This window comes from Pararge aegeria, chromosome 1 (genome assembly GCF_905163445.1).
Source record: "Pararge aegeria chromosome 1, ilParAegt1.1, whole genome shotgun sequence".
NCBI classification, from domain to species: Eukaryota; Metazoa; Arthropoda; class Insecta; order Lepidoptera; family Nymphalidae; genus Pararge; species Pararge aegeria.
In genome coordinates this window covers 3,993,718-4,021,567 of record NC_053180.1, presented here as the reverse complement: position 1 = coordinate 4,021,567, position 27,850 = coordinate 3,993,718, and the positions used below count along the sequence as shown (strand labels likewise).

At 35.3% G+C, this 27,850-nt stretch overlaps 2 protein-coding genes across 4 annotated transcripts in view; one reads left to right on the top strand and one right to left on the bottom strand.

Annotated features, from left to right (window-relative positions):
• Positions 1 to 190: 190 nt before the first annotated feature.
• Positions 191 to 3,395, top strand: LOC120637342 (cytochrome c oxidase subunit 6C-like). Of its 2 annotated transcripts, none has more exons than XM_039909145.1 (3): positions 191 to 316; positions 1,733 to 1,902; positions 3,250 to 3,395. In XM_039909145.1, exons 2-3 carry the CDS (start codon positions 1,733 to 1,735, stop codon positions 3,311 to 3,313), a joined length of 234 nt encoding a protein of 77 aa, XP_039765079.1. In that variant the 5' UTR covers positions 191 to 316; the 3' UTR covers positions 3,314 to 3,395. The 2 variants fall into 2 exon arrangements, with proteins under 2 accessions (XP_039765079.1, XP_039765089.1); XM_039909155.1 differs by lacking the exon at positions 191 to 316 and adding an exon at positions 359 to 458.
• A 9,849-nt stretch (positions 3,396 to 13,244) lies between these two features.
• The window catches only part of LOC120637328 (NACHT and WD repeat domain-containing protein 2), a 73,252-nt gene continuing 58,646 nt past the window's right edge, over positions 13,245 to 27,850 (bottom strand). For both annotated transcript variants that reach the window (XM_039909125.1, XM_039909133.1), the window contains exons 12-25: positions 26,959 to 27,121; positions 26,270 to 26,478; positions 25,046 to 25,304; positions 24,019 to 24,197; positions 23,316 to 23,392; positions 22,545 to 23,093; positions 21,856 to 21,973; positions 20,958 to 21,087; positions 19,377 to 19,449; positions 18,788 to 18,924; positions 17,531 to 17,731; positions 16,204 to 16,338; positions 14,205 to 14,381; positions 13,245 to 13,764 (exon numbers count right to left, since the gene is read on the bottom strand). In XM_039909125.1, coding sequence (XP_039765059.1) covers positions 13,703 to 13,764; positions 14,205 to 14,381; positions 16,204 to 16,338; positions 17,531 to 17,731; positions 18,788 to 18,924; positions 19,377 to 19,449; positions 20,958 to 21,087; positions 21,856 to 21,973; positions 22,545 to 23,093; positions 23,316 to 23,392; positions 24,019 to 24,197; positions 25,046 to 25,304; positions 26,270 to 26,478; positions 26,959 to 27,121 — 2,469 coding nt within the window. In that variant the 3' untranslated portion in view covers positions 13,245 to 13,702. The remainder of the gene's footprint in view (positions 13,765 to 14,204; positions 14,382 to 16,203; positions 16,339 to 17,530; positions 17,732 to 18,787; positions 18,925 to 19,376; positions 19,450 to 20,957; positions 21,088 to 21,855; positions 21,974 to 22,544; positions 23,094 to 23,315; positions 23,393 to 24,018; positions 24,198 to 25,045; positions 25,305 to 26,269; positions 26,479 to 26,958; positions 27,122 to 27,850) is intronic.

Below are 27,850 nucleotides of genomic sequence, written 5' to 3'. Positions count from 1 at the left end.
GATTTACAAACCGTGGCGATCATGTTGATTTAATTTTATAAAATTTGATTATTTCAGGATCTTAAGCAGAGTGTTTCTATCCTCATTGATTTTTATCCTATTTTTTACCTATGCAACTACTAAATTGGGGACTAAAAACGAATTCTGCTTTGTTATTGGTTGAAATCAAAATCGATGCTAAAGCTGCCAATGAAGAATTTTTGCGCATCGTGAAATGTCATTCTAAACTTAAATTTTATCGTCGAAAACTTACTTAGCGATATACTTGCTGTGATTTTGTGACCACCTCGATTTGAAAACCTAAAATTATTTAAACGTAAGTATTTCTAGTGTAGGAATAAATTATTATGTATTTCTATGAGATCCTATTTAAGTTTTTATAACATTGGGTATTTAATTTTGAACCTTACGTCCGAAACTGTGTTATGTAATAACGTCAATAAAATCGTAGTAGGAAGGTATTGTTTTTTATTATTTAGACGGATGTAATGCTTTTGTTTTTACTACATCGCTGTAAAGTGAAGAATATTAATTTTATATTTGAACTTCTTAAAAAAACGTGCACGTTCTCATTTTTAAATCTGATAAGAAAAGATAACCCTATTTGACTATTTTATACTACTATGAATTAGTTATTTAGAAAATATAAAGTTATATTGATTTCAAAGATTTTAGTGCATAAATTCAGGTAGGTAGACTACCTGAATTTATTACCTACCTAATTTTACAAAAATTACAAGTGCCTGTAATAGATCATAGGTACCTAGTAAATTTTGTTTGCTGCCTTTGAAGAAATTTTTCAGATTTTGTTTTCCATTATCATGTTGGTGTTAAATAATTGACAGTAACAGTTACTGGTAATAAGATGAATACTAACAGTTCGATATCTTCTTGCCTACATTTGTAAATGCACTGCACGGCTGCTAGCGTGGGCAGGAGACAATTATCTCCCAGTGGAAAGGATAAAAACGTATCGTCAGCTTTATGAACTCTCAGAGCATTGGCGTACAATTGGAAATAATATCCAAATAATATATGTGTAATAATAAACATGGGTAAATGTCTCCTATGCCATTTTCCCGTGCTTTAGCAGGTGGACGTTTGTGTTACAATTCTTATCTCCAGCGTGTGCTAGCCCTGCATAGCACAAATCAATACCATATATAATATTGCCCAGAAGAATAACTATTATCTGAGCTACAATTATAAAATAAATAAAGCTTAAACTCAATATTATTAATAAACTGCTTTTTGTCTTTGGAGCTACAGTAAACCAGTTTTTTTCATCATTATCAACCCATTACCAGCCCACTAAAAGGCCTGGGTCTCCAAATTCAAATTCAAATTCAAAATTTCTTTATTCATGTGTTCAGTGCCTATCACAGGCACTTATGAAGCGTTCATAAAAGAATGAGGACAGACAGACAGTTTAGACAGTCCACCTCGCTGACAAAGTATGGATGGGTAGACTTCGCACACCTTTGAAAACATGGAGAACTCTCAGGCAGGTTTCCTCAAAATGTTTCATTCACCGTTAAAAAAAGAGATATTTTAAATTTCAAAAATATACCTAACTCAGAAAAGTTCAAAGTTAGAGGACTCGTGTTGTGAATCAAACTTGCACACCCTGAAAGGGAGGCTGAAGTTCCAACCACTTTATTTTGACATTTATTGAGCAAGAAAAGCGCATTCCTACCACTGATAACAAATACAAAAAAAATTTCAATTTAAGATGGCCGACAAAGCTGTGTCAACAATGGCAAAGCCTGAAATGCGAGGGCTCCTCAACAAAGTGATTAAGCGCAACCTGATAATTGCACTAGCACTGTCTGGCTTCGCTGGCTTCCTCACCAAGCAGCTGCTCGGCAACCCCCGCAAGAAGCGTTACGCAGAGTTCTATAGGTGAGTAAAATATTGCAAAAAATACAAAAAACTGTGTAAATGGTAGCCACTCAATATGCTTTTAAAGTGTCTCTGTTCTTTTGTGCATTGTGATGTGTTAGCGTCATCATCAACCCATTCTCTCAAAGGAGGGGTTAAGCTGTAAACACTAGCCAAGAGCAGATTATTACATTTCACACACCTTTGAGAACATTATGGAGATTTTTTAGGAATGTTTCACAACGTTTTTTTAACCCGAAACTTTTCACGGAAAATGGCTCGCTAAATTATAATAGAACGCTGCTGGACTAATCCAGATGCACGGTAATTATTTTACCTCTATTGTTCTAAGCGTTCAACATAAAATGTGAAAATGGAAAAAATGGTTTGTGAGCTAGCAACATTCCGCGGGTGTAAATAGTGACGTGCGCGGCGCATTTTCATTGTTTTTGGACACAATGCACTACATACAATAATGGCTGAATGAGGGTTCTGTATATTCTTTAATTAATTTCTAGATGATAGTCAAAGTCAAAGTCATAAATATCTTTATTCAAGTAGGCCCATAGATGTTTTTGGACTCAATGCTCTACATACAATAATGGCTGAATGAGGGTTCTGTATATTCTTTAATTAATTTCTAGATGATAGTCAAAGTCAAAGTCATAAATATCTTTATTCAAGTAGGCCCATAGATGGCACTTATGATGCGTTCATTACATGAGAAATGTGAACATGGTAGTCATATGATGGCGATAGCCATATTCGTAAACTTAAAACTAAAGCTTCGAGGGTGCAAGGATATTAAAAGAGACGGATAGACAGGATAGAGGACGCCACTGCACGTTCTCCATTATATTACCTTAGTCGTTTGTTACGACACCCACAGGAAGTGGAAGCGAGGAGACAATTGTGTTCTCTGACCTACCGTCACCTCACGGCACCACATTGGTAGAATTCAACATATCTACCCATTACCGGTTCAGAACAGGGCGCGAGTCTCCTCCCACAATGAGTAGGAGTTAAGGCCGTAATCCACCACGCTGGCCCAGTGCGGTTTGGTGGACTTCACACGCCTTTGAGAAAGTTATGCAGAACTCTTAAGCATGCAGGTTTCCTTCCGATGTTTGCCTTTAACGTTGAATTTTAATTTCCTTAAAACGCCCATAGCTTAGAAAAGTTAGAGGTGCGCTTACTGGGAATCGAACTCGGCCCCACGAAAGTGAAGTCGAAGTCCCACCCACTGGGCTATCAGACATTAATGCCTAAATATGTAGACGAATTTTTGCCTAGTCTAGTTTTGTAGGAAACACAGCAGTTTGGATCTACTTTCAAACGGTTAAATTTAACATTTATTTTTGTTCCCAGGACGTACGACGCTGAGAAGGAGTTCGAAATAATGCGCAAGAAAGGTCTATTCCAATCCTGCTAAATTAAGCGTGGCTATTAGTAGTTGTATTATTTTCTGTAATTATGTATGTGTAATTTAAAGTAATAAAAAAAAACAAGATATCTTTCTTTTATTTTATTTCCGGTTTGTATTATATTGTAGTATTAGGAGCTCAACCTCACTTTCGGGGGGCCGAGTTCGGGCGTCATGTGTTTTATAAATAATTAAAATAGCACTTCCTTCAACAGTGAAGGAAAACATTGTGAGGAAACCTGCATGCCTGAGATTTCTACATATCCTCCTATCCTCTGTTGGAGCATCTTAGCGGGTTTAGGCTCTAAAAACTATTTCTCTTATGACAGAGGAGGCCACTGGCCAGCAGTGGTAACTGATTGTGCAGTCTAAGATGGTAGTGGATTAACGTGTTGGAAACCTGGAGTATTAGGTATAGCTGTAATATTAAATCTACGCCCCTAATTAGTTTCTACGTGAAGTCGTACCACAACGATAAGACACATGGCGGCGCGAATTTGATCGTAACGTGTTAACTTATGCTCGACATGTTACCAGCTGTCTGGTAAGCTTTTAATGACAGTGTTCGTCCGGGAATTAATGAATACACTAATTTTTTTTATATATATTATATATATTTATTTAAGTAATGATATATTTATTTTATGGGTATATGTATATTTGCACTACCAAACTATTGAAGCGATAACGCCGCCAAATTGTATAAGTTGTTTTGTTACACTTCTTTTTTTATGTACTTTTTGTGGTGTGCAATAAAAGTATATTCATTAATTAATTAATTCATTCATTGTTATTCACAGAGATACATATACAACGGCACAAATAAATAGGGAAAGTACTATCGACATGTTTATTTCTGCCGCTAAACAGCATTGTTGCAATGTTACTACCAGACATTGCACTTCTCTTCGCTACGGTCGCCACTGCGCCAGGACGGTCTACCGTGGATGAATGAAGTAGTAGAAATCTCCTAAACCCCGAATGCTCGTGCTGTCGATTGACACAAAAGAACCGAATAATACAACTAAAAAAAAACAAGAAATAAATATGGTGCCAAGTAAAATGTTGAAATTTACTACTATATACTTATTGATCACATACTTCGTATTCCTTTTTATATGGTAGCACGGAAAGTACCAGTAATTTTCTACATTTAATTGACCGACTTAAAATGTCGTAGAAAATGTTTTTTTTCTTGCTTTTTAGTTTTATAACAAAGTCAGTCCATTATATAAAAAAAAAATTGTGCGTAGTTTTGCAACAATACCTTAGTTATAATAGCCGAATGTTATATAACAGCAATGTCACATAAATAGCCTTTTATTTTCTGACGTCACGTCGGTTAAAAATAAACCGACATGAACGTGTAAATGAAATCCGAAATAAAACTTCACAGGCTTAAGGGGTATCTACATTATCTACTGTCTCTGTAACTCAACATTAAATATCTAAATTTGGATAGCGTAATTTTTTGAAATGCTTATCCTCTTTCACAAAATCCATGCATCCCATCTTATCGTCTACCTCTACTTCTTTGCCCTTGCTTAAAAATAGTAAGCATTACATGACTTATCTTATATCTTTAAACGAGCAATTCTTGTATATACCTATATATATAATTGGAATCTCGGAATCGGCTCCAACGATTTTGATGAAATTTAGTATACACGAGGTTTCGGGGGCAGTAAATCGATCTAGCTAGGATTCATTTTTATAAAATGACTTTATATTCGTGTTTTATCGATAAATATATATATATATATATATATGTATATAATTCGAATCTCGGAATCGGCTCCAACGATTTTCATGAAATTTAGTATATATTGATTTATCAACCCCGAAACCCCCTGGGTTTCGGGGATGATAAATCAATCTAGCTAGGTTTCAATTTTAGAAAATGACATTTTATTTGTGTTTTCCGGTAGTAACCGCTTTGTTGCAACGAAGTTGCACAGGTCAGCTAGTGGAAATTAAACACAAAACGTATAATTAAGATAATTTTAATCAGGACATCGATATTCCGGAATACATAAATAATTTTAACAATTCAATTGAATACATCGCCACGGCAATAATTTAGACGTAATTTTAATTTTTAAATTTATGTCTACGCAATCGTAAAATATTGGGTACTTATGAGGTATAGAATATCAATACAGGGACCAGCCTGTTGGAACTACATTCACTTATGTAGGTACATAACACTACGAATAAAGACATGCAAAATTTTTTGAAGGCATTATCCGAACTCTGAACTTAATTACTACATACAGTAGTGGCGCATAGTGACTTAACTCCTTTGCACGCAAATTCTCTTTCAATATATCCTAGATCTACTTTGACATTGCTAAGTTTGACCACGACTTAAACCGAGGCAAATTTCTGTGTTTTGTGTGCTGTGTAAAGCATACATAGCTAAAGATTTGCTAGCTCGCAATCGTAGAGTAGCTTTCGAGTATCGAAACACCGCATCGTCAAAGCAAAATTTTCCTAATATAGCTCACTATAAAGTCGCAAATTCTGTAATCTTTATTATTTTACAAGCATGAGGTAAAGTGTGGACGAATTTGAGCTTTTGAGCAAAGAAATGTGTATAAATTTAATTTTACACGAACCGTCGTAAAGTTTGAGCAAAGTCAAAATACGCTTTATAGATTTTTAGATTTTGGAATACAAACTAAAACTAAAAAATAAAGAGTTAATTCCCTCTGAGTGAGTTACGTGCTCTCAACTCTAAATGAGAAGCTTAGCAAGAAAAAGCACATCAATCTAAACGTGTGTTAAAGCTAAACTCACTAGAGCTTTTTTGGTCTGTAAGTACTTAGTCAGGTTAAGTGTTACTTATAAGTAGGTATGTATGAGTATAGTTCAGAAGATTAAGGAGTTCAGCGGTTCGGAAAATGCTGTTTTACTTTTTGCACACTTTAGTCTTAAAGGCTCAGTAATTAGAAGGACTTTAAGATAGGTACTTACAATTACTTAATAATTATAGGTATAACAAAAATGCAGAGGAAAGACGACATTAAATATTTTTAGAAAAGTTTGGTCTTTTTATGATAAGTTTTTGTGCATCACATTACAATAGAAATAAATCGCTATAAAACCATTGGGTAGAAATACTCTAAGCGTAACAAAACGTTAAAGTTAATGATAGTGGCGCCAATACTTTTGTTTACAATTCTCTAAACGTAACTAAATTGACAGGTCTAAAAATAGTGCTGTCATTTTCAGAATGTTGCCCGTTGAATAGGATAGCTCTATTTTTAGACCCGGCCAATTTTGTTAAGAGATTTTTGTGCAAAAGACTTGACAAAAATAGGTATGTTTTATGCGCATAGTACAATTTAGGTAGATAGGTAAATAGGTTATATTAGTAGGTCAACTACGTTATTATATATTAATAACTTATACAGTTTTGCTTTCGAAACTGTTATGTACAATGTAACTTAAGCTAAGCCAGCGAGAAGAGATATAGAATGTAGAAAAACTAAAATGAAAAACTAGAATGTGCTAGATCATCACACTCGTCACTGGCATCTGCTCAATAAAATTGAAAGCTGGAAAGTGTCATCATCATTCTTAGCTCTGGATACTCATTAATTGGCATATACCTTCGCTTTAAAAATTGAAATTACTTATGAATTGAAATTGAAATTATTTAAATTAAAATTACTCAATGGCTTATGCTTCGTCAGTAGACGAATATCTAAAATTTAAGGTTTATATTACTGTGTTTCTAGGTTTATATTTTGGTTTACTTAATATTATTTAATTTTGACATTGTCATTTAATTTCACAGTTTTGATACATTAATTTTCTGATATTTATATAAATTGGAAAAATAATTTTAAAATTAAGGTGTTATTATAATTTGCATGCCATAGAATGGCAGATTGTAGCACGGAACATGTTATGTTTTATTATAAGATCAAATTTGTTAACCTGCAATCATGCAAATAAAGATTTGAATTTTAATATGAGATAGAGCTAAGGAAATTTCTTCTGTTGGGAGCTTCGGTTTCGGCCGCGGCAAGATACCACCCTACCAACAAAGACGCTAAGCGATTTAGCGTTCCGGTCTGATGTCGCGTAGTAGAAACCGATAAGGGGTATGAGGTTTAATAAAATAGGTGAGCCCGTTATTATCTCAGACTACAGTCTAAGATGATAATGCAATGCAATCTCACCGGATGGTGTATCATCATTTACCATCCGTTGATATTGCAGCCAAGATTTAACATAGAGAGAAAAAAAAAAGTTTTAAGACCCACCACACTGCTCCAATGTAGGTTCGTGGGCTTTAACTATATTTACAAAAAGTGTAAGTTTTTAACATACATAGATCTCTTTCTCATTGGCTTGACTTTACTAGCTAATCACGTTTAAAGATAGTTGTTCTGAATTTGAAAGTAATCATTGAAATAAGTTTAATTTGAAAACAACAGTCTTATTCAGGGCCCGGCTTAACAGTGCAATTTATGATTGTATTATGCAAGTTATTTTGACACATTACAAGTTACAGTTAACAGTGATAATGTCACAGCGAATAGAAGCTTGCCTGTTGTGCAGATTAACATTAATTAATTAAAAAAATAACTAAGTATCTTGTTAAGATGCTACTAAGGTAAGTTAAGAAATTACCTACATACATTTGAGCTAACGGACATTTGTTATTTTGAAGAGCCAAATGTTATTTGAAATCTCCACTTTAAATTGACAAATAAATGTACGCAGAATGCAAGTTCAAGTGAATTTATTTAACATCTCTGTACTTAATAAATCGATAAAATAAATTATTATTAAGAAGAATACAGTTATTTAAACTTAAAGGTAATCTTGGTGCGTCATATTTAGGTAGCTAAGGTATTTCAATAATGGAGATAGAGTTCCGGGAGTCAGGAGTTTTTTATTGGAAATTTCCTCCTCCTGAAATTTCTTAAGTATTAATAGTTTATTAAATATTGGCTAAAAACGAAATGCCATTTTCTTTTCATCTTTAATTGTTTATAACTTTTGCATTTTTTTGTGCTCTAATACACGCTTTTGGCACATTTTTCTAGACGTCATTCCGGATCCAATGAGCTATCGCACATAATTTTTTCAACTTGTCGACTAGACTACTAAACACGTAAAATGGAATCTCAAACTTGTGATGTAACTTTGACTATTATTCAAAATGTTGCTGTCTAATTTCATGTGCTAAGTTAGTTTTCAAACGAATGTACAATATTATAAAGTTTTTAAAGTCAATTAATTTGACAGCCCTAAGTGATCTTAAATGATAAACTTTGTTTGTGAGCTCTCTCTGGTTATGGTAGGTGATTTCTTCACTAAATAGGATCACAGAGGTCATTTAATTAATCTGCTAGTGTTGGCGGCCATTTTCACGGTGGTGTTGTATATAGACTATTCTTTGAATTGGTATTAGAAAGATTAACACTAACGTTTATATAATGCTATGGTTATTTAACTGAAACTAATTCTTTAAGGAAAAACTCAGACGTTACGTTAGTTTATACATAAATGGAGGCTGAAATAAAATAAAGTAAAATAGAATAATAGATAATTTTTGAGTTTATCTATCCGAACAGTAACATACAATATACGAGAAAAACTATAGCTTAGTTAGTGTAAGTTAAGTAAATAAATGTTTATAGTAAAGACTGTTATGTTAAAGAATTTAGGGGTATATGCAAATAACTTGCACTTTTATTTGAGTAATTTATGTGATTAGCATTTGAATACCTAATGTTATAATTAAAAAGGAGGAGATAGTAGAATGAGTTGTTAGAATCTGAGTGGAAAGAACAACTCATCTTTGCTAATTTACATATAGTGCCACTTTAAGAGTGTTTTTTCTATGTTATTTTCTTCTTTTCTGCTACTTCTGCAAAAACCGTGTACGTGTTGAAAAAAATAAAAATACCGCACAAGAAAAATAAAGTACGTTTTACATAAATACTTATTTAACTAGGTTATAGGTAGGTACACAACTCTACATGTTCATATCTTATTAAAATGTTTGCTAACTTGAAGCATTGGATACGAGTAAGACCGCCCGCGTCCTATTTGGTGACGCGAATAACGTTTGATTAACTCCTTGAAAAGCTGAAAAGCGAGGAAAGCTGTCAAATTCGTGCTAATTAAATTATAATCAAAAAGGACTTATTTACTCGAAAATTATCAGAAATTTTTGGAAAGGTCTATAACTATTTTAAGTGTCTATTTTGCTTAGCTTCATCTTTGTGTAAAACAAAATGAGCAATAATCGCTATCTGAAGGATCTTCCTTTGAGATGATGACAACATTTATTAAAAAACAATGGATTGAACTGTTATTTGATAAATTTGCATTAAAAAGATATTCTAAGATTTGCAACGATTATAATAATTCGGATATAATGCATTTCAAATACGATAAATCAATAATGTTATTAAGTACAATTTTCAATTAATTTCAGTATTTTCTTGACAGATTCCTCACATTACGTCACTTCACGGGTTGAAAAGCGCAAATCCAATTTAATTCTATTAGGTAGGTAGGTACATTAACATTACAGAGAATTAATTTTAATACAATTAATAATTATTATAATTTAATTAATAAGCGTAATAGATCAAAAACATTAACGTTTTTTTTTAAATTTATTAATTAATATTAGATAATTCTTATTTGGGCGCAATTTTTTTGTTAAAAAGGAGACTGTCCAAAAATGTTAGTGAGGACGTAGGCATGTCGAGATACGGCGGTACGAATATTTGATTAATGGTATCGCCATAATCGAATCGTGTGAAAGGTCCTTTAGAACCATTCACCAAACTCCTGGACAGGCAACTGCCACATCGTCTGTAATTCCAACTGATTGACGTCGTTTTGGTGCTGTATTCGATACGCAGTAGTACGAGTGTCCAAAAACTAAAATTAGACCCACACGGCGTGTAACATAGCTAAAAAACACAACAAAACAAAACAATTTTTAGAGCTGTTAATGATACTTTCGAGAAATTTTGTTTGCAACAGAGTTGATGTTATTAAAGCTCTGTTAAAACTGATACGACTTGCCCCGTTTATTTCCTCAATAGAGAAATAACTCGCTATGAATTTGCCAAGTTTTACTCTCGTTTTAAGTAGCAAAATAAGAATCCAAAGATCCAAGGTAGCTTTTATAAAGTAGTTTATCCCCGATACTTGAGTTTAGCACAAACCGAGCTACAATTCGTTTACAGTTTGTATTTCTTTGAACAATCGACTTCCGTCCAGAAACCCACGCGATATTCGCCTCACTCTGATTACCTTAAATCATTAATTTAGTGCGTCGATTGTGATACTGTTCCACTATTAGATAAATTGCGCATTTTAGCCAATAGTGGATTAGCGTTGGCCACTTATCAGCCAATCAGGAAGCATTCTAATTCATTGCCGCTCTTATTCGACTCTTTGGTTTGTTTTGACGACTGGTATCGTATTAACAATGGTTGAGAAATATAAAGCCAATATTTTTTTTAGTTTCAAGCATTTAAAATCACGTTTATTAGTAGTGTTAAATTAGTGTAGCAAATGTAAGAGATATTGTTAAAACTAAATGTCACGACACGAAAATGGACCGTCTCCTTTTGGTTAATCTATTAAATCTTATACACTTAATAAAGGTTTATATTTATTTTTCCTAAGGGCTTTTCTTAAGTGGCAGTAAAATATAGTGGTAGTAGGTATAGTGGGAAGTTTGTAGCATTTTTCCGTTTGCCCCAATATATGCTTTGCTCACACATGAATGAATGAATGAATACACTTTTATTGTACACCAAAGAAACAAAAAGTAGTTACAAAGATATAAATACAATCAAGAGAGTACAATTTGGTGGCCTTATCGCTACATAGCGATTTCTTCCAGGCAACCAATGGCGTAAAAGGAAAAAACGTAGAAAAGACACACACACACACCTGATTTTGGTGGTACACATGTGGATGTGTACCACCAAAATCAGGTATGACGTGGAAGAATTTGCCTCGGGGCACTTTTAGTTCGCTTTTACAATCATTAAAACAAATTATAAACACAGCATAAAAATGAGACAATGTTACTTTGACATTGTTTTAATATGGGAAAAATTCTAGAAACTTACGCCACGACATTGGTGCCCACTCTGTTGCACACAAATTTCTACGTAAACTCAAATGACGGGTCTAAAAGTAGTGCGTCCCTTTTCACAATATTCCTTATGGAAAAGGATAGAACTTTTTCCAGATCTGTCAATTTAGAGATACTTCAGTTTAGAGAGATTTACGTATGAGTAGGTACAACAGAATTGGTACCATTACATCAGTTGGATCCACACTTATCTTTGTACCCTCTAGGCCTCAAAAAGAAATAAATAATAATTGAGCAAGTAAATAATAAGTCAATTCTCACGTATGACCGAAAATTTACAACCGTAAAACAATTTTTTTTCCCAGATCTAAAAAAATATTGGGCTGACTTCAACCTCGAAATATTGATTTATGTCTCTCTATATAAATCAAGTTCAAAATCCTCCTGGTATAAAAGGTAAGTTACCGTATATGGTAAGGTATACTTAATATGTTACCGATTATTAGACAAAAATATTTTCTAAAAAATTTTTTTTTTTAGTGTATAGTACGTTTCAAAATAGAGTTTAAATCACACATAAAATAAACTTTCATCATGTTACCTTCATATAGGTAGGTATTTATTATTTCTTAACATATACGTACTTTAAACAAAAAAGTACTTTACATAAAAGAGGGTTAAGAACAGGAATATACATATTATTTAACCCGTTTAATGACGAAAGATTCGTCAAGTCATTCTTTTACTTTAACAGGCTATTAGATAATAGCAGTAATAATTTGGTCAAACATGAGAATTTGTACGATAAAAATTGTTCAAGAAAACTTTAAAATGTCTTTGTGAATCGACTAATAAAACAATAAGCGTATTGAATAAATAACTTGATGTATTCATTATTACATTACGTTCAAAACTTAATATAGAGCGCCACTAGTGATGTGCTAACATACCAAAATATGGAGTAACTAAGTAGATAAATTAATCGATCAAAATCATGATCCTTAGTTGACTTAGAAGTAACTAAAAAAAAGAATTAGTCGATTTAAGAGTACTTATTTATTTGTTGCTAACAGTTGGGGTGAAAATTCTGATGATCAGAACTCTATAAAAATGTGTAAAGAGTAGGCAAACAAGCAAGCAGGTCGCCTGATATTTAATGATACACACATCTGCATAGCTTAAGGGCCGCAAATGTGGTTCTTAAAGAATTCGCTTATCCACCCCCTGATTAACCAGATATAGTAGTTTTTAGTGAACATATTCTGAAGTTCTCATAAAATTGTATTAAGGATTTCCACATGCTGTAGCACATTTACCAGTGGCGCCCCGTATAACAAAACTTTGAGGCCTGCCCCCTTAAATCATTGTGTTACCAGCACACAATGCACAAATTACCATTTAAATTGTTTCCTTACATTTATGTTTGTATCAATCGAAGTTACGTCGCCTTTAAACAAAACGTTCTTAAATTAAATAGGCAAATAAAAAAATCCACCTTTTTATTTTGAGAAAAACAATAAGTTAAAACAAGCATTTTAAAATAACGGTCAGTGAGAATTCATCCTTTTCCTACGAAATCTGAGTTTGTCTCCCTTCTCACATGGAGCATTAGTGCCAATTCTGTAGTACATAAGTCTTAAATAACAAACTAAATAACGTAAATGACATGGCCAAAAAGAGTACTATCCTTTTCCAGCGGATATACTTAATGTAATAAAGACAGCACTACTTACATAGGTGTCAATTTAGTTAAGTTTAGAGAATTGTGTATAACAGAATTGCCACCATTACCTTTTTCACTTGTCATTTATTTTTATTTGATGGTTGAATCTACGGTTAACAAGAGGAGATAATTAGGGCCAATTTTACCAATAAAGTCGCAACAAGGCATCAGCCAAAGGGGCGTCAAAAACAACAGGGATGTTATCATAATTTACGTTTTATGACATACATTTGACAGACCATCGATAAATTTAGCATCAGGCGAAATACACACTCTTACATTACTCTGTGGTTCTAAACGACCAAAAAATTTGTTTGTTTTTTATTACACAAGTAGGTGAAATCGGCCCTTAATGTGTAAATTTTATGCTGGATTTTTAATTCAAAAAAATATATCTCTTCTTTTTGACAACCGATTAGCTACAATCGAATAAGCAAGTCAGTAAAAAGCTTGTAAAAGAACTTCAGAACGTTTTGTTTTAAAAGCTACGAACACAATATTAATAAAACTATTTTATTATAATAATAATTATGACACATAACCACAGATTATTGCTAACACGCTTAAACCTACGGGATCTTTATCAGGTGTTCTCTGTTCCCCTCACATCGAAGGTCTTCCCCTCATTCTCCTCCTGGCCGTACCCTGATGGGATAAAGTATGATTAAGAATAACAGTCTACATCAATATAACTAACTTCTATTTTTGTTTGTTTTTTTTTTGGTACAGTACAAAAGGTGATGGTTTTAAAAAAAAAGAAAATATGGAAACACCAAAGTGCACTAATTGAACGAATATGTAAGTGAGGATGACGGCGGAATTGTAAGGCTTGTTCCGAATTCTCAAAATTCTTTTATTTTAAGTAGGCTTTCTCCATACGCAGATTTGAAACGTCAAGTCAGTTTTGTATAATTTGTTACCGGAAGCCATACTACAGAGAAGGCAAGAAACTCGGCTGTTCCTTTTTTCCATTTTTCTAACTTGTGAGACATGATAATCTCTCTCTCTAGAAAAATTTAAGTTGGTTGCTTCCAATAAACCGAGCGAGCGTATTTAGTTAAAGTGAGTTTAAGCTGTAAACTCACCTGTTTCGTCAAACTCGCATTCCTTCCCGTTCTTAACCGAATCTACGGACGGGCCGTGCAATTTGACGCAGAGTATCTCCCTGTAGTTCTCCAAGGCTAAAGCTATCACTGATCCGCCGAGAAGCACCTCGCAGGATGTTATTCTCTCCGGCGGCGTGTACACCGCTATTAGTTTGCCTGTAATCAGAAATGTTAAATCAATTCGGATCGAAGGACCAAAAACATTGCATTATAATGAAAGGAAAAATTATCAGGTATCCTTAACAGAAAAAGGGATCCTGTAAACAAAGGAAAAACCCTATAGTGCTCTCAGCTTGTACGATACCTAAAATTTAATTGCTTTTACGCATGCTTAGTATCCCACTGTCAAGCTTGTCAACTTGCTCCAATTGGATCCATTGGGAGTCGAACTACATTTTTTTTAGTTAATGACAATTATTATCAATGATAATTCCCGGGACTGTCAAATTCAAATTCATTTATTTCAAGTTATCTTACTTTTGAAAAGTGAAAGTATATTTGTAGTGACTCTACCACCGGTTCGGAAAGCAGATTCTACCGAGAAGAGCCGGCAAGAAACTCAGTAGTTGCTCTATTCCAACTTCAACATTTACAATCATTTTTCTATCTTGCGGGAGATGAGAGCGAGGCTGGCTGCTTCCAATCTACCTTGTCATTGAGTAATTCATCAAATGTATATTAAATTTAGGTATATTAAATGTATCTAGTACAGTAACCTCGCTGTACTAGATGCGTTTTTACACATTTTTTAAATGTATGCATTGGTAGGTTAAGAATTTTCTTAGGAATCATGTTGTGAAAGCGTATACTCAACCCCACAAAGGAGTGCTGCACCTTTCGCAGACGATATGCAGATATCACTAATTTATGTCCGTTTCTGGTAAGTCGATTGTTAATTTCAGCTTTTTGTTTATAAAGAGTAATGTTTTGTCTCACAAAGACTATATTATTATAAATATATTGCGAAGCTACTGTAAGAATACCTATTTGTTTAAATTTTTCACGAAGCGATTCGCGTGATCCAAGTTTATATATTGATCGTACGGCTCTTTTCTGTAGTATAAATATACTTTCAATATCTGCAGCTTTTCCCCACAGCAAGATCCCATAGTACATAATACTGTGAAAGTATGCGAAATAAACAAGCCTAGCTGTTTCAACATCGGTAAGCTGTCGGCTTATTAGCTATCCGAGGCACATATGAACTGTAAAATTCGAAACTCCAAAGTCACAAACCTATCTAGTTGTAACTCGCGCCATTAAATAAGCTGTTTGTATCATAGAACTAAGAAAATGCAGAAACCTCATTCAGCCATTATTGTATGTAGTGCATTGTGTTCAAGTTGCTAGCTCACAAACTTTTCCTCATTTTATGGTGAACGTTTAGAACATGGTAAAAAAATTACTGTCGATTGCTAAATGAATAAAATGACTAACCGCCTGTTCGAGAAACATTAAAGTGGAGTGGTTTGATGCTTCGATTTTAGTCGTGTACACGAATTCTGTATGTTTTTAATTCTGTGATACATATAAATATAGGGAGTCTAGGGAAGGTTTATACGTTAGTAATTAAAATATGGAAAATTGTGAGGATAATACTAAAGACGACACGATTTTATTTTTCACAAAAACGTTGAACTGTCATTCTGTCTCCATCCCGAGTAAAATTAATAGAGTTACATAAGCTTCCATTATTCTAGAAGTTTTATGAAAGGTGGGCTATATCTAGCTATCTCATTCGCATAATATCTGAAAGTTTTTAAACTTGGAATAGTGCGAAAGAGATATGACGACATCACCGCCTGTCTATTCTTTATCAGCACGGGTTTTTTTTTAACCAAGGTAATCGACTGATTGTTTTTATTGCCGCAAAAAGGCCTCATCACATGTTATAGTGAATGTAAATGATTTTTCTAAATTTCACGACCGTGATTACTTAGTATTTGGTACTGTTTTGTAGGTATGTAATTAGAATTACCTGTGTGTAGGTCCCACAATCTGACAGATAGGTCCTTGCACGTGTGGTCGGTGGACAAAAGCACTCCACCAGACTTTGACAGCCGCAACAGAGATGGCGCTGCCACGTGACCTCGTAAAGTTAACCTACAGTTGCCTGGAAATCAAAAGTTTTGTATTTTTCAGAAATGAATATCATTTAAGTTATACTTCTTTTGGCGCGTTGGGGGAAAATTATGAGAGTAAATTTTTACGATGCGCGCGCACACCGTCACAAAAAACCGACACGGTGAAGTTAGCTATAAGGTTTGACAGTGTACACTTTAAAGTCTGCGGGCTCATTCCGGTGATTTAATTGTACAAAAATCTCAAATCTCAAAAATAATATCGGCTAAAACTTGGTTGTCCGATAATTAGTCTATTACCAAATTTATTATGTCCATTTCTTTAATTATGTTGAAATATTTTTTCATCTATCTACCTTTTGGATTAAATATAAACATAAGTTTTGTATTTATAATCTATGGTTCGCTCTTGATGCGCTCTAGTGTGCTTAAAAAGACTTAATGCTGAGCCGTAATAAAGGTTCAAAACCGATTTTTTTCAGATGCGTCCCCTAGGTGTAAAATTAATTTCAGTACAATATTAGAAACCGCTAAACCTTTACGTATTTACGTACTTGACCTTTCCATAGCAGGCTCTGTAATAATGCCGAGCGTGTGGTATGACACATTATTTGTGTCTGTTCGTTATTTCCACTACTGAAAATGTTTGTGTGATGAGCATGAATGTTTTTCAGTGTCTGGGTGTTTGTATGAATATTCTAAGTATTTATGTATATTATTCATAAAAATATTCATCTGTCATCTAAGTACCCATAACACAAGCTACGCTTACTTTGGGGCTGGATGGCGATGTGTCCATTGTCGTAGTATATTTATTATTATTATTATTATTATTTTGGTTTAAAAAAGAAAACTGCCAAAAAGTGCGTCGCATTGCCATGCGAATCTCTAGTCATTTAACTTTTTGACAGCTGTCATAATTTACTAATAAAATTGGGTAGGTACTTGTCATTACCACAGGGGGCGTCCATAAATTACGTTAGGTGTTTTTTTTTTGTTCTGTTTTTTTTTCCCTCCCCCTTGTCGTGACATTTTATTCAAACCCCTCCCCCATCCCCCAATCTCACGTGAGATTTTTCAAAATTTGGGATTCTTACGCAAATGCATTGGATTGTTATTGTAAAAAGAAAAAAAAAATGCTTCGTGCGTTACATACGACTATTTTATCCATGAAACGTTTAAATTTTTCAAACTTATCACCTTGAGATGATGAGCTGCACTCACCTGTAACTAAATCCCAGACTAGTATCCTAGTGTCAGCAAGGCCAGAAACCACACATCCGTCGACAGAGCTGATCGCCAGGGCGACAGTATCGCAGCCAGGTTTCCACTTCTTGAACAAAGTGCCCGACTGGAGGTCGTATACCACAATGAAGTTCGGACTCGGCTCGTCTAGTTCGCGCGAAACTACGCAGACGTAGGAACCTGAGGGAACACATTTTGGAATATACCATATCTTCGACTGTTCAAAGTTTTCTAGAACCGTTTTCTTTCCACCTACGTTTCAGAATAAAGGGAAAAAAATTGTTCCAGCTTTCAACATTCCTATACAGGGACGATCTTTTGGAAGTTCATTCAATTTTTTTTTATTTCTAGTAATAATTGACGTACTTAGCGTCATAGCTTCAGCTATAGCGGCCATCAGAAGCGTTGCTTTTTTTAAATGCAACGCTTCTGAGTATCATCTCATCAACCAAGCGTAGGTGTTAAGCCTTTAGTGCCTGAAATTACACCAGCAACCAATCCCTTAAAACCAGATAACAGCAATGCTGCTTTTCGACGGAAATAAGCATGGCGTAGTACTTTCCCTTACGAGCTCTGCCACAGATAGCTGTATATAGTTTCAGCTATATCTATGACACAATTACAATATTATTATTATTATTACAATTAATATTTAGACCTTAAAGGACTTGAATCCATGGCCGTACAATAAATAAAAAAAAATCTCGTTTCTCAACTACAATAGCCATGATGACAAATTATGGGAAACTGCCCTATGATGGTATATGATATTTGGAAATATCTACTATAGCCAAAAAATAACTTATTTCTTCAGAAATTAAAGGTTTTGTTGATGTATATTGCTAATTACGGGTATATTTAAAAAAATATATTTCCCGCGAAAACGCTCACCATGTCACTCGCGACGTCATATGTAAATTAGAGCTGTACAAAAAGTACTTGTTCGATAACGAAAGATTTTGGTATTGATAGCACAGAACTGAGCAACTGATAGTTTTTAAAAACAAAATTGTTCTTGATTTAAGCAGCGATTTTCGAAGTACCTGCAAGCGTTACAAATTTATGTTTCTATAGACGTGACGTCGCCGTTCCACCTAGATTCACTGTAGATTTTGCAGATTTATTTATTGAAAATTAATAACAATCTTAGTAAGAAAGAATCACATATCAATAGATTAATACAATATTATAGCGATTCTTTGTGACTGTCATCATGCCAGAAATTCAATTAAATACCTTCATATGTAATTGCGGCCCTTGAGGTGATGAAATCGTGATGGGGTATTCTGAGATCGTAGAGCAGTTTCCTCGAGGTCAACGACCACACTAGTAGAGGAAACGGTTTCTGAGTCTCATCACCGCAGACTAACACCCTGGGAAAAAAAACAAATTGATTTAGAGAGCACACATAAGGAATTGCAGAAAATTATGTTGTATATTAATTTTTAAACAATAAATAAGATATATAGATATAATTATACTACGACAATACACTAGACACTCGCCATCTAGCCCCAAAGTAAGCGTAGCTTGTGTTATTGGTATCTACTAAGATTTTTGGCTTAATAATATTACTAGTGTCATACGTGGAATCGATTAATTATATTTAAACGGATCTAACACACATAATTTAAATGACAAGTTTAATGAACTTGTTATGGTTGGCACTTCCTTATTCTATATCATTTAATATAGTTCTATTCTTGGAAATGGATATCACTATATTAAGAATTAGCTCCATTATCAAAAGTGGGGGGGGGCAAAGTATGGGGATGATCAAAATGATGTTTACATAATAGTTTATTTCAATACGGTTGACGGTTACCTTCCATCGCCAGATACGAGAAGTGAATTTAGGAACCTGTCTTCTCCTGCTTTGAACGTCGTCACACAGTCACCTGTAACAATAAACATATGCTAGTATTATGGAACTTCTAATCAGGCCAAGTGGTTCAAAGTTTAGTTAGTAAAATAGGTTAAGAGATTGTTTCAGAAGACTCGTTACCCCTTGTCGAATTTCATACACTGCTGTGGAAAGGGCATTGAAGATTTTGGCTTAACTACAGTCCGCCATCTTGATTTTATTTCAAAATAGCATTCACGTATATTTCTTCCAAATACAGATACAACCGAAAAATAGTCTTGGAAAAAAAATCGTCGAATAAGTTTCACATTTCGAAGATATAAAAACCTTTTTGAACTTTTTTTTCTTCTAAAATAAAAACGGATAATTCTTTCAAAAACAGATGGTTAACATCCAATAACAAAAAATAATCCTAAACAAAAACTTTGTAAAGTAAAATTGTAAAGTGTCACATTTCGAAGGTTTATTTAATTTTTTTTTTAAATACATACTTGTTTTAATGAATATACAACTTTGGAAGCTTATATCTTCGAAATGTAATATTTAAGTTGTATCTGTTTTTGAAAGAATTATCCTTAAATGCGATTTTGAAATAAAACCAAAGTGGCGGACTCTAGGTAAGCCCGGCTCCATACAAAATCTCCATTGCCCTTTGAACCTCATGTTCAATAAGATCGCGGTCAAGTGAATATATGGCATCTTATCGAATCAGTTTAAACAAGCAGACCTTGGTCACGGGGTAACGGGCTTACTGACTGACTAATTTAATAAATTCATAGTTGTACCGCCCGAGTTAAGGAGAGATTTCCTATAGAAGGACATAGAGCCAAGTGTGACATTTTCCAGTTAAGTTTTTTATTATTATTTGTACACCGCATTAAGTTTTTTTTTTTAAGATTTAATCTAGTACAATGATCTACAATTACCCTTGAATTAATAACTAATTGTATGTAGCCTAGTAAACTGCACTACAAGTTCTTTTTTGATTCGAATATTAATATTGTTACAGTCGAAAAGTCGTACCTAATAGATATACAGAAAATAGAAGTAGAATACAAAAGGCGTCCTTATCGCTTAGTAGTTAGTACCGATCTCTGAAAGGCCACCATAGAATTAGAAAAAAAGGGGAGACAGTTCAGCAGGAGCACCGTCTAATACAACACTGGGAAAACGTACTGTCCCTAGATGGCACTCGTTCGATACCATATAAATTGTAGTTCACGCGGTGCAATAAGTTAATATTAAGAATACAGAAGAAAATCAGACTCAGTGCAGTCTCATTAAGAATACGTAGAAATACTGCTACATATCTTTCCGTAAATAAAGTTAAAGGTATAATCCTCGTTTGCACTAAGCTGAATGCCTAATGAGGCGATGTATGTAGATAACAAACGTTTCACCAACGCTCGGCCGATAACTATTGGTAAATGGTTAAAGTATGCCTAGGGATCTCCTTAGATTATGCATTACTTTATTTAGGGATTGCCTTGTTCGGCGTTAGTGAAAACGGGCATAGGACATAGCTAAGAATTAAATACCTACCAGTCTCGATGTTCATGAGGTTGACGTACATCCTGTTTCTGGAGAGCGCAACCAGATGCTTCGGGTCATGGAGGCCGTAGTAGGGCATCTTTTGGTTCATTACTCCTTTTAGCGCGACTACGTATTTACCCTGCGAATAAGTTATCATTAAAGCAATAGCTGTGTGAAGGACTCCGGCTTTCCTTTCGAAGGTTTGACTCCCAGTTGGGATTCGAACTCTCCCCCCCGAAAGTGAAGTCGAGCTTATACCCAATGCGCTATTACCGCTTCAGATTACCACAGCAGATTTTATATTTTTTGGGGGTTCTTTATCCCTAATAAGGATATATGTTTTTGTCCTGTAAATGTTCGGTAATCTTTTTAGGAACATTGTGTAATTAGCGCTCAGCCGCTGCTAGAGGAAAACAGCTGATAGCTTTCGTACATTGACCATAAGCATCTGTATCAAATTCAAATTCAAACTCAGAAATGTTTTATTCATGTAGACCTTATCACAGGCACTTATGAAGCGTTCATACATTTAACATGTTAACACTAATGTTAGGTGATGGTGATTTCTGCATTCGTTAACTTAAAACTGAAGGTGGGACGGTTCCAAACGCGCCCTCGTCTAAAAAGAGCCCACAACAAACTTAGCCAGGTATTTTTGTTATCACCATCTCACAGTCGAAAAGTATCGAAGATCTAATCTGTCGCAATCGTCAAAAATACTTTTCCGCAAGATATATCATCATCATCAACAGCAACCCATTACCGACGTCATTATTTAGAGGTGCGTGCCGAGGTTCGAACTCGGTCCCCAAGAAAGGTAAGCCGAAACCTTACCTTTTTATTCAATATGGCAAACATAAAAATTTGCGCATTCAAAACAAATGTATCGGGTGTTACTTATTATTACCTGGTCTAGATCATAAACCTTCAGTTCCCTTCTGCAGAGCACCACACACCGATACTCATCGATTGGAACTAGGTTAATGGGATGCGTTATTCCCACAATTTTTCTGACTAACTTACATCTGAAAAACAATTTTTCCATCTATTTAATCGAATTTTTCAAAAGCTTGTAACTCTTCTTATAAGACACAAGAGTCCTGCGTGTTACAACATAATAGATACTTAAAAATTACTGTAAAATTAGTGTAGTAGTATTTATCTGCGTATTAAACCATAATTGATACTAGTGTAGATACTACTACACTAATTTTACAGTAATTTTTAGTATTAATTATGGTGTAATACGCATGACTTTGCACCTGTATAGCACAGGACCAAATTGTTACAGTAATTGGCAAGTTTCTTAACTTTTGTCGCGTGTACAGTACTTGAAAAAGAACTGGCCACATTAGGTGTCAAAAAAAATTGCATAAGTACTTAAAGTAATAAAATTAAAAAATAATGAATACATAATATGTGAAGGTACCAAAATTAAATCTAAAATGTCTTCTTCGAAGTCTAGTACCCAAATTAAAATGCATAGAATAAAAATTACCTATATGGTAACCGTCAGGCCAGTCCGCTATACCCATAAATACCCATATTTAAAAAGTCCCCCTAGTGAATCTCAGAGTAAAACAAAAATGAACTTACTTCATAACATCCCACACACAAATCTCTTCCCGTTCTGTTGACACCGTAGCCACAAATTTACCTCTCGTGTCGAACCTCACTATCAAATTATAGGACTTGCTATCAAAACCTTCCACCATAGACAAATCACGCTTCTCTCTATTCTCTATAACTTTCCAGAATTCTTCGTTCGCCGGGTAGAAGGTTGGTACTGGAGGTTCGAAGATCGATTTCATCCATTCTTGGACTATATCGCTGTCTATGTCAATCCCATCGCGATGTCTTTTCTCCATCGTAGTTCTGAGAAGCCCGAAGAATTGTCTATGGTCGTAATCTAGCGCATAAGAATGGGTCTCGAAAACTTCTTTAAGGATGTCTAGATGTTCTGGTAAAGGATCTATGTGTACAAGTGCTATGTCTTCGAGAAAAAGGCCACAATCAGTAGCCGCGAGCTTATCGTGGATCCAATTTAGTTGGGTGAAGTAAGGTTTGTTGGCAAAGGCTTCTGGGTCTTCTTTTAGAAGGTGGTAGTGCTGGAATGGCAGCTCGTCAAACTTTCTCGTGTTATACCTGAAGATAATTTTATTCATCATACATAAATTGGAAATATTATTGTACACAATTAAGACTGGCTAACGTTTAGCACATCCCTCGACTGAAAGTAAACGTTGTAGGAACTTTAAACCAATTACCTACCATGACCTTCACGTAGGTTATCTATCGCTTTATTAGTATTCAGTTATTCCCATAAAGACGGAAGAAGAAGAATGAAGTAATCAAAATAAAACTCACCATTCATCGGAAAATTTGTTCTCTTGTGAAATTAATCGGCCGGTCATTTTTGGGTCGTTTTCTACGAACCATGCACCCTGAAATTGTATTTAAATAACATTATAAGCCGGAAATTCTTTCATTCCTCCTAAACTGAGAAAAGGAAATATTGATACATTTAAAGGTTTGCAACGGTACATCCGACCAACGCGCAGTAAATCTTGGCTCCATCGCGTTAAACTCTTAAACACTCGACCAGGGAGAGTGCTAAACTTCTAGAGTGAGGTCAGATGTTCGGAGGGCAACATCAGCTACCCTACGTACAACATCAAAAGTCTGAAAGAAGGTGTTTGTCCAGTGCAGTAGGACGAACAGCTCTCCCAACGTGAGGGTTTGCCCATAATCACCACCCTGGGCAGACAAGTTGGCGATTGCAGCTGATGGAACTAATAGCACAGAGGACACTGGTGCCCGTTCTCCGTTATACATCCTTAATCACCTCGTACAACACCGGGAGAGGAGGGGTAGTGACAACTGTATACTGTTTTGCCGGCACCACACGGCATACGTATAATAGTCATTTAGAAACAGTACGGAAACAATTCCAGGAATAAAACAAGAAAAAAAAGGAGTTTCAAACTGCTAGAAGTAAATTTTTCGACATTATTTCCTTTATTACCTCTAATGTGACAAAATGTTGGTCGTTTTTTGGCCCATTACTGACCTCAAAGTAATCAACAAGTATCTGCCTCGCAGCGTGCACGTGGGCCGCGTATCTGTCGGTGGCAGTGACCGCGAGCGCCGCATCCCGCCATCGCGCCGCTCCTCTCGAGTCCCAGCGCAACCATGGGGCCAAAAGAGCGCCCAACTGGGGCCATAAAAGCGCCCCTGGTGCCCATGGAACTGTGGACAAATTATTCAACTCATAAAAAAATACTCATCATGATTTATAGTTTTGTTGAAAAATTAATTCATCCATTGATAATCCATATTGCAATTCAATCAGGATTCTTATAAGTTACTTGATTAGGGATTTGTGACTATGGGACTTTATTGATACACATTTTTTACAGAATTAATCTCTAGCATTGCGTATTTTTTTTAATACATATATTCGTTTTGGTATAGCGATGCTCCAAACTAACTAAAAAGTGTTAGCATGTTCAACAACGGATCACGCGGTCCTAGGTTCGAGTTATGGGTCGGGCCAAGAAATGTTAGGTATTCGATTTTTCATTTAAACATTCCCAGTACCAGTCTGAAGTTAGGAAATTAGCGGTGTCCACCTTCGTGGTACGCAGAGCGTTATTAATATCAAGTGATAATAATCGTGAAAGCCCATCAACCCGCATTAGAGCAGCGAAAAAATAAATAAAAATAAAAATAGTTTACTTGGGTAAATAAAATTACTGTAAACACTAATGGCTGGAGCCTTCCTTTAAGGGTAGTATTACTACCCCTGTATCAGAAGACACCGCTCTTCCATAACAAGAAATAAAAATAAAAATAAGGGTAGGTATAAAAACAAAAATATTTGTGCTGATATTAGAAATAATAGACATGTTACATAGCAGAAGATAAGTTAACTAAAAAATAAAAATTAATGAAAAATGACATTACAAAGCGTGGTGTGACTATTACATAAAATTCTTCCTTCTTAGATAGAAGAGACCTGCGTTCAACTGCTGTAGGACATAATTAATAAGCTGGTGAAGATGAATGTGCCAAACGTTAACGTAAGTAATACTCACAATACGTTTCCTCGCTTCTAAACAAATCATCATGTGCCAACAGATCCAATATTTCCGTATCATCCAGTCCTCGTCTGGCCGCTGTAAGCAAAGACAAGCACGCCCTAACTCTCTCCATCCCTAGGGCAGCTTCTGTGGTGATAAGTATCTGTTCCAGTTGGCCTTCCAGGTCCTCAGAGATGACCAGTTCGGGGGCCGTCTCCGGTTCAGATTGCTCGGTAAACGTTTCCGCTGACAGCGATATTTGCCACGCTAAGATCTGAAAGAATGATAAGCTTTTATTATGGACTGTGATTAATAGCTGCTATAATTATTATGTAATTACTATACGTGTAATATGCATGTTTTTAGTGCTCTTAATAAATAAATTACTCTCTCAAATTTTTCTTCATTCTTATAGTCACTTTTTACTCATAGTGAATTAAAATTAATTTAATACTGTATCGTCCAAGCAGATAAAGCAAACTGTTATAATATGACCTTGGTTTAAGAATGATTTTCCATTAAAATTAACGGCTTATTAATATTAATTAAAATTGACGGCTTCTACAAGTTTAAAGAAACCTTCAAAATGACTGTAGTAGAGCGTTGATCTTGTCTGGAATATTTTATAAATTAAAAATGCATATAAATGACTGGAATACCTCATGAAAATGACTTTACAAAAAACTTATTGAATAAAGACTAATGACTAGAATGACCTTTAAAAACTTACGAGATTTACACAAAAATATATAATAATAATAATAGTTTTTATTCGCTTAAAAGTACAATGTTTTTTCTAAAATTACCCTGGAACCCCAAACTATCCTAGTATATGTGTCCCGTATCTTGGGGGTCAGTGTCTTCCCATATGTGCATCGAGATTAGAGAAAAAACAGAGAGAACACATCCACACACCCTGCTTTCTGAGTCCTAGGCCGTGGGTTCGATTTCCATAACTGGAAAACGTTTGTGTGATAAACATGATTGTTTTTCAGTGTCTGGGTGTTTATCTGTTCCTATATTAGAAGTATTTATGTTTATATTCTTAAAAATATTTAACATCTATCTTAGTACCCATAGCACAGGCTACACTTACTTTGGGGCGAGAGGGCGATATAGAAGTTTACATTATCAACATTTAATTTATTATGTGTATAAGTATGTGTGTGTGTTTGTGTGTGCGGGCATGTGTGTGTTTGTGTATTTGTGTGAGTGTGCGTGCATGTGTGTGTGTTATACCTTGGCATAGAGCGGTAAGGTGCATTTTTGAACGGCTTTCAGAGCCTCTTCCGGAGGTGAGGCTGCACCAGTTTTACTATAAGTGGCAGCGCACGCCGCTAACACAGCTTTAGCTTCTTCTGGCCCAACCGGAGGGGCTCGTACGACTTTGGGACCATCTTCTGATGATAGCACGGCCATTATTGCTGAACTGGATGGTTCATCCTTTTCTGTAAATATAAAATGCGCTTATTGCAACTTTTTCCTTAACTATACAGAAATGAAATTTCCTGCAATGTGCCGCCCTGTGCGCATGTGTCGGTAATGTCAGCGAACCTGATTTCTGAGTCCTAGGCCGTGGGTTCGATTCCCACAAGTGGAAAATGTTTGTGTGATGAACATGATTGTTTTTCAGAGTCAGGGTGTTCAACTGTATATTAAAAGTATTTATGTGTCTTATATTCATAAAAATATTCAACAGCTATCTTATTACCCATAACACAAGCTACGCTTACTTTGGGGCTAGATGGCAATGTGTGTACTGTCGTACATTTATATTCATATATTTATGTAATTACGCCGAAACATTGCAACAATGCTGCTTAGCGGCAGAAATAGCGGTGGTAGTTCCCCGTACGAGCTCTATCACAAAATGCTTTACCAGCTAGCTCTTCTTACAAAAACGAGTGATATCGGCCTGTCCAACCTACCTTCAGTCACAGTGACGATCATCTTCACATTTTCCGGAAGCCGCGAGGGTAACCAGCGGGCCCCTCGCAATGCATCCGCTCCCGCTATACACAGCAGTACTGGTCGTGACCTGCCCATCGCTTCTAGGAGTCTCGCTAGAGCTGAAGATAACGTGCTGGCTTCCTGATTCAAACAAAACATGATATAAGCAAAGTATTCCAAAGGGATACAGTAGTTTAAGCCTTTGATCTTTTGGTAAATGCCGACACAAGCGTGACACTGTTGACCCGTTAATTCTGAGACCAGATCACTCCGGCACTTACCGCACGATTACTTTAGAAACGTTAAGCGGTCGCGCGTTGGATCAACAACATCTAGTAATAATCATTTCCGGGGCTCGCGATTCTGTAAATCCGTGGAGCTTCAAACGCGGCTTTTGGTCATTCACTAATTCTGCGGGAATCGCCCATTTTCCCGGGGAAAAAAAGCACACTATTTGTTAATCCAGATCATAATCTATCTCCACTCCAATATTCAGTCAAATTGGTTCAGTAGGTTTTGCGTGAAAGAGTAACAAACATCCATACATCTATCCTTACGAACTTACACATTTATAATATTAAGAAGGATATGATACGCGAGGTATCGCGAGCTTTGTCTATGAGAGTGGAGGCCTGTACCCAGCAGCGATACAGTACAATGCTATAAGTATGGTCATGGATATAAGAAATTTGCATTTGTACGAGTGATTGGATCAGGGATGGCGAACAATTCCAAGTAAATGCTATTTTTATGTCGTCGTCTTATGCATTTAGATTTAATTTTAAGCTTTATGCAAACTGTTACTCTTAGACTTCCGAAAAAATGCACCTGCTTCTGTCGGATATACCAATCAATGTAGTTACAGTTCTC

What these genes read in the sequence shown, in the direction of transcription:
- LOC120637342 (XM_039909145.1), top strand. Translation starts at nt 1,733, where the DNA reads ATGGCCGACAAAGCTGTGTCAACAATGGCAAAGCCTGAAATGCGAGGG. An exon ending in CGTTACGCAGAGTTCTATAG is followed by an intron (nt 1,903 to 3,249) that starts GTGAGTAAAATA and finishes TTTTGTTCCCAG; the next exon opens with GACGTACGACGCTGAGAAGG.